The 6,022-nt window shown below is 39.0% G+C and overlaps 1 protein-coding gene across 1 annotated transcript; it reads right to left on the bottom strand.

Annotated features, from left to right (window-relative positions):
• Nucleotides 1–3,633: 3,633 nt before the first annotated feature.
• On the bottom strand, nucleotides 3,634–4,823 carry MC2R (melanocortin 2 receptor). The gene has a single exon (XM_030445439.1). It carries the CDS (start codon nucleotides 4,669–4,671, stop codon nucleotides 3,712–3,714), a length of 960 nt encoding a protein of 319 aa, XP_030301299.1. The 5' UTR covers nucleotides 4,672–4,823; the 3' UTR covers nucleotides 3,634–3,711.
• Nucleotides 4,824–6,022: the final 1,199 nt, after the last annotated feature.

Raw genomic sequence — 6,022 nt, 5'->3', positions numbered from 1 at the left:
TGTGTCTTTTGAATATTATATTGACTCATACAGCTCAGGCTCAGCTTGAGATGTAATCTTCCTCAGATTTCAGCTGTCTTGAAAAGGCATAGGATCTGCATTTCTTACAAATTTCCAGAGAACATGGCAAGTTCTGTTGTCCTGAGCCCATTAAAAATGGAGAACAACAGGCAGTGTGCATAATTCATGAGCCTGCTCTCTCTGTGCTCTCTCTTAGATCCCCTGATGTAGCAGCTTTTCCCCCACTTTTCTGTCTGTCTGGATGTTAGATTCACAGTCTAACAGTAACAGCCATCAAATTTCTGTGACCAGTTTAAAGAAATAACCACAAGCCATAAGCTTGTGGCATCATGACATGAACAAGTGCTTTTGGGATGCTGTTCTGAGTCTATCTATGGATGAAACCAGGCAAGCTCCAAAGAATAGGAAACATTAGGCAGGAACCACTTCCTGGCAATGCTTGGATCCCACGGTAATTGGAGATTTGATATCAGTAACTGCAGAAATACTTGCAAGTCAAAAAGAACTATGTGGGATAAAACTTAACTGAAAATTTGCTGCTTGAGTGTAGAGTCCTTGTTTTAACAAAGGATGGGAAAAAAAAACAAAAAAAAGCCAAACCCAAAACTATTCACTGGGCCATAACCTATATAATCAAACTTGCTCTCTCTTTTGCAGGTAAGTGGTGGCTGGAGGCTTGGGGATAGTGCTGGGAAAGACAGTGGAAGAATCTGGGAAGGAGTGGACAGGTGCTGTGTTGCTGGAGTTCTGTTAGGTCTGCTCTTGAAGGAGGGTCAAGAGGAAGGGCATTGAAGGTGTGCTACAGGACTAATTTTGTATCTTAAGTTCTTACCTGAGGACATCTTATGGTCTTAGGTCGAGGGTGAAGCTCAGGCATGGGAGATGAAAGGGAGGACAGGAACCCAGCTGCTTGATGCTCCAAACAGATTGTTTGAGAGCTCCTAATGGGGGTCTGGAACTATAGCAGAAGAGTGCCACCACTCCAAGCCAAGTCCTGATGCTGTGGAATAGGCAGGGCAGTGGTGAACCCATAAGGCAGGCTGGAGGGCTGGGATGAGGGTGGACATGATGCTACATACAACCTCCTTGCCTGCTGTCCCCTTGGCACAGCCTGGAGCCCAGGCTTTGTGGTGTGGAAGCCCAGGTCCTTCTTGCAAAGCAAAGTGAGGATGAGTGCTTGGCTCTGACTCCTAGGGTCTGGGAGTGATGGATCACTCTCCTTTCTCACCTGGGTGGGCCTGGGGATGCCGTGAGGTAAGTTGGTGCCAGCCAGTTCCTGAGACCATTGTGTAGGTATGGGCAGTCAGGCAGCCAGGTCCAAGTTGTCCTGTTTCCTCCAGTCCAAGCCAACCCCATCTCAGGACTAATCTGAGTTGCCTCATGTTGGTGTGATAGAATAGGCAAGCAGTACCTGGTGGCCCCATCTGGGCCCTGTCCATATCGACTCTGAGCCTGGGCTCTCAAATTTGTCCCTTTCCTAGATGAAACTACCAGTGTCTCCACAAGACGAGCAGTCTTTTGCAAAGGACTTGTATAAGGAATTTCAGTGATATATTTTATTGGCATGAATCTGTCCTAAATGTTCCTCTTTGCAGTACTAAACATATGTTCTTTCTTGATTACTTATCCTTGTTTAGAACTTATACATTAATTTTGATTGTACATATTTAATTAAAGATTACACTTAGAGACCTACATTTGGTCTTCTCTGGGAGGGGGGTTGGACTCAGTGATCTCCAGAGGTCCCTTCCAACCCCTAACATTCTGTGATTCTTTGATCTCAGTCTGAACATGGAGACATTACACTGGTAGAATTAGAGTGATCCTCCTTTCAAGATGCAGTGACTTTTAAATTGCAGAGGCTGCTTAACTTTCTTAACTATGTCTGGTTTAGGGAAGCAGATGGAAAATAAAGTTTTGAGGGAAGGTGCATTTGGTAGATTCGTATTTCATAGGTTGTAGAGCTAGCATAAGGTATGTCTAAACCCAGTTTCTGTCCATTATTTTTATAATTTAGAAGCTTATAAAATGTGAGTGTAGGGTATTATGGTACCGTGGGTCTTTTGATTTGCCTTGCCCTTAATATTATATAACAATTATCTATTTAATTTTTCAGTTTTAACAATTTCTTGCTGTGAAGCTTTGAATTTGTTCTGCTTTTGATGGAAAGGAAGAATTCTCATTAAAATAAAACGTGTGATTATATCTGAACTCCCTTTAAACTTTCAATTTATAGATAAGTCTATTATTTTAAATAAATATATAGGCTTGAAAATGTTAATTTTAGTCTCTTTTCTCATTTAAGATATTTTCTTTGGTCAGTTTTGCAAAAGTTTTCAGTTGTGTTGTCACTTTCTTGTATCTTCATCTGAAAGCCTAAATTCATCTGAATATGTGTGCTTTGGTCCATATTCTTTGTATCTTCAAATTGAAATTTCCTTGGTGTTCCATCATAGCAAATTCTTCTATTTATCTATGAATTGCAATAGATTTTATCTTTTCCTCTCCTTGTTATTCTAGTTGTGCCTTGGCTTTCTTTTTTTCATGGCTGCTTCATACTAAATATTCTGTCTCTGGCACAGCTGAATAAGTCCACTGAATCACTGTGAGATTAACTCCTCACCATATGGTCTGGATTGCTTTAGGATGTTTTGTGGTTGGAAACAATTCTGCATTACCATTTCGTGAGTCTTGTATTAGTTTGGCTGGGACAATTAAAAAGTTTCTCACTAATATTTTATAGTTTACAATCTGCATTGTAGCATCCTTGCAGACTGGCTAGCTGGTTCCTTATCCAGGTGACTGACTTCCCTGGAGGTTTTTGATTTTGTCTCTGGTATTTTATTTTTCAAATCCTTTGTTGTGCCATATTTAGAAATTCATGGCTTAATCAAAGTTCTTCTACTGTCTGTGAAACTTATTATTTTATCAAAGTAAACTGGGAGTTCCAATGGGGAGCTGGCAAGCTCAGCTATTCCCTTTGCTAGTCCAGACATAGCTTGGGGGGGTTAAAATTCAAAAGCTGTCGCTGCTGTCACAACAACTTTATGTTGGAAAAAAACCCAGCACCTCTCCAGTCACTAAAATAGCTTCTAAACCAAAATATCTGCTTCTTTTGGACTTACACGCCAAAAAATTATTTTTGAAACTTAGATAACACTAATTGTATAATTTTAAGGAGACTAGATGTTAAAAAACATTAATGAATTCACTTTTTGAGCAAAATTGGATTATATACATTATATTTTTGCAGACTTTTATATAAATGTAAAGTTTATAAACAAATTATAATTTCATTGTTATTTAAACAGCAGAATTTTAAACAAGTATATACACCTTAAATTAGAATTGCTGATACAAAATCAGTATGCATAATATCTCTCGCTGCAGAAGATTCATATCTGAATTTTTCTGAAATTATGAAAGTTAGTTAGAATGCAGTTATTTTTTTCCTGAAAATTTTTGGCAAAATTAACTAAATCAGTAATACTTCTGTAGGCTTAATTGGCAAAAATTTATATGCATATTTAATTTTTATGCATTCTTTAGTACCCCTCTGAAAATTGCTGGCAGAATCCTGTAAGTGTAGTATTACTTTGGGCATAATTGTTGGTATTTTTAACTCTTCAGACTCATGTTGCACAACACCCCATAGGGTGTTTTTCTTTAATCTTGATTTTTTTGAAGTGTTTACCAGTTCCAGCTTGATCTGGTACAGCAGAGCATCTTCTTAAACGTGCTCCGTAATTCTGGGCTTCGGAATGCAAAAATCATTGGGTCGATGATTGCATTGCACATTATGAGTGTCCCATTCACATGGAAAATGGACATGTAGCAGGCACAGTATGGGTTGTGTGGGCAAAACCTTGCTAGGAGAATATGAAGAACAAATGGGGCCCAACAGAAGAGGAAAACTCCAAGGAAAATGGTCAGTGTAATTGCTCCTTTCATGTTAGCTCTCTGATGGGCTGTGCTGGTTGGCAGTGAAGCGATCTTTTTGGCATGGGATCGAGCCAGGAGGAACATGTGAACATAGAGGCACAATATAAAAACCATCATTAAGGGGAATAGGATGGTGAAGGGAATGACTGTGGCTGCTTCATGGGAGAAGAGGGCAATGGCAATGCTGCTGCCAGCACAAAATGTCCAAATGATTGCCAGGATAAGCAAGGCCCTTCTTTGGGTCATGATGTTATGGTACCGCAAAGCATAGAAGATTGTGACGTATCTGTCTGCTGCAATAGCTAACAAGCTGAAAATCGACCCCAGTAAAGACAGAATGAACATGGAATCCATGGCATCATCCAGCTTTTTCTCAAAGTCTCCACGAGGTGTCAGGTACCCCATTTTGCACAAGATGATAAAGATGTTCTCCAGCGTTTTGTACAGGCTGCCCAACATGTCTGAAATAGCTAAACTGCAAATGAAGAAGTACATGGGCAAGTGCAAATTCTTGTTTCTTACTACAGCAACAAGGACAAGAAGATTTTCCAGTATTCCAGCAGCAGCAACAGTAAAAAAAACTTCCTCTGGCACCACAACCTGTGTGCAGTCGGTGATATTTATGGAGAAATCACTTATATTTTCAAGGAAAGGAATGTTCGTCTGCCCTGGGTGTTTTATTAGGTTGGATGGTATCTCAGTGCTCATTTCTTCTCGTTGTGGAAAGATTCTGGATTGTTGTGTCTCAGGCTTGGCTGTTTTCTGAAGCTGGCCTGTCAGTCAGACCATTCTTTTGATTGGTCCAAGGCTTTCTCCTTTATCTGTAGCAATTTTCAGACTTAGCCAAAATGTTTGGAATTTCTCCTGCAATAAAACATGTAGAAGCATAAATATCAGGAAGAAATTTACCACACAGACAGGGCATAAATAGACATTTGAAATATCCCTTATTGCAATGGAATTAACGTTTATCGTTATCAGAGAGCTGGTTTGAATAAAATAAGAGCTGCTCTCGGCTGCACTGAATCTTAGAGGAAAAAAAAGTGTAAATTTTCTTTTACCTTCAAAGGAGCTTTAAAAAACAATATGTAGTTTTCTTTACCAATGAGCATTCAGCATTTACTGAAACTGATCTGACAGACTTCAAGATCACTTTAGCAATCTTTGCTGGCCCAGCTGTTTGCCTTGAGAAAGTCTGCCATTTGTCACAGGATTTTCAGTGTTATTAGGCACAAATGAGACCAATGCCAGGATAAACTGTTGTCCAGGACAGTAACATGTTTACCAACACATTTTCCATGGTGAAAGAAAATGTCCTCTATTTATATGTGAGCATTTGTAAATATTGATATTTTTTCTGAGGTATGTTAGATACTAGCAAGAGGTGTCTTTTCCATGGAAAATGGTAACTGCCTTTCTGATTTGAAGAACATATTTCAAATGCAGAATAAGGTCCAAAGTACAATCTTTCTTGGCTGTGCTTTACAACTATCTGAAAGATAGAATGTTTATTTCACCATTGAGAGGATGTTTTCCTTCCCCACAGTGATCCTGATTGAAACTACATGAAAGCATATCTCAGGAGCATCCTTTCCAAAGGCTGAAGCTTTTTAGGCTTTTCTTAATGTGTAAATGGATGTGATATTAATTTAGCCTGGATGGTCCCCATAAAGAATAAGACCCACTTTTTCTCATAGTTTCTATAACCCCGTTTGTCAAACACAGATGCAGCTGCTATTTGTAATGTCCCCTTTTAAAAAGAACTGATATTTTCTCCCTCTGTTAAAATTCAAAACAGCTTTTAACAGTTTGACACTTTCATATCATTAAGTCTTGAAATTCCTTTGAACCTTTGCTCACAGGGTTCCGAAATGCCCCAATATACTCTATTTAGTCTGGGTTCCCAAGTGCTATAGTACACTCCATTATTGTTTCAAAGGGAGAAGTCAAAAATTTTAATTATTTTCTATACGAACAACTCCTACAAATGTCAGCGTGCATCTTTAATAAGGGCACCTGAACTAATGCTTGACTATGATCAGCCTTAATACAGATGAAT

Source organism: Calypte anna, chromosome 2 (genome assembly GCF_003957555.1).
Source record: "Calypte anna isolate BGI_N300 chromosome 2, bCalAnn1_v1.p, whole genome shotgun sequence".
Lineage (NCBI taxonomy): Eukaryota > Metazoa > Chordata > Aves > Apodiformes > Trochilidae > Calypte > Calypte anna.
This window is presented reverse-complemented; position numbering and strand designations above follow the sequence as displayed.

Excerpts from the sequence above, each read along its gene's own strand:
- MC2R (XM_030445439.1), bottom strand. The coding sequence starts at position 4,671 with ATGAGCACTGAGATACCATCCAACCTAATAAAACACCCAGGGCAGACG.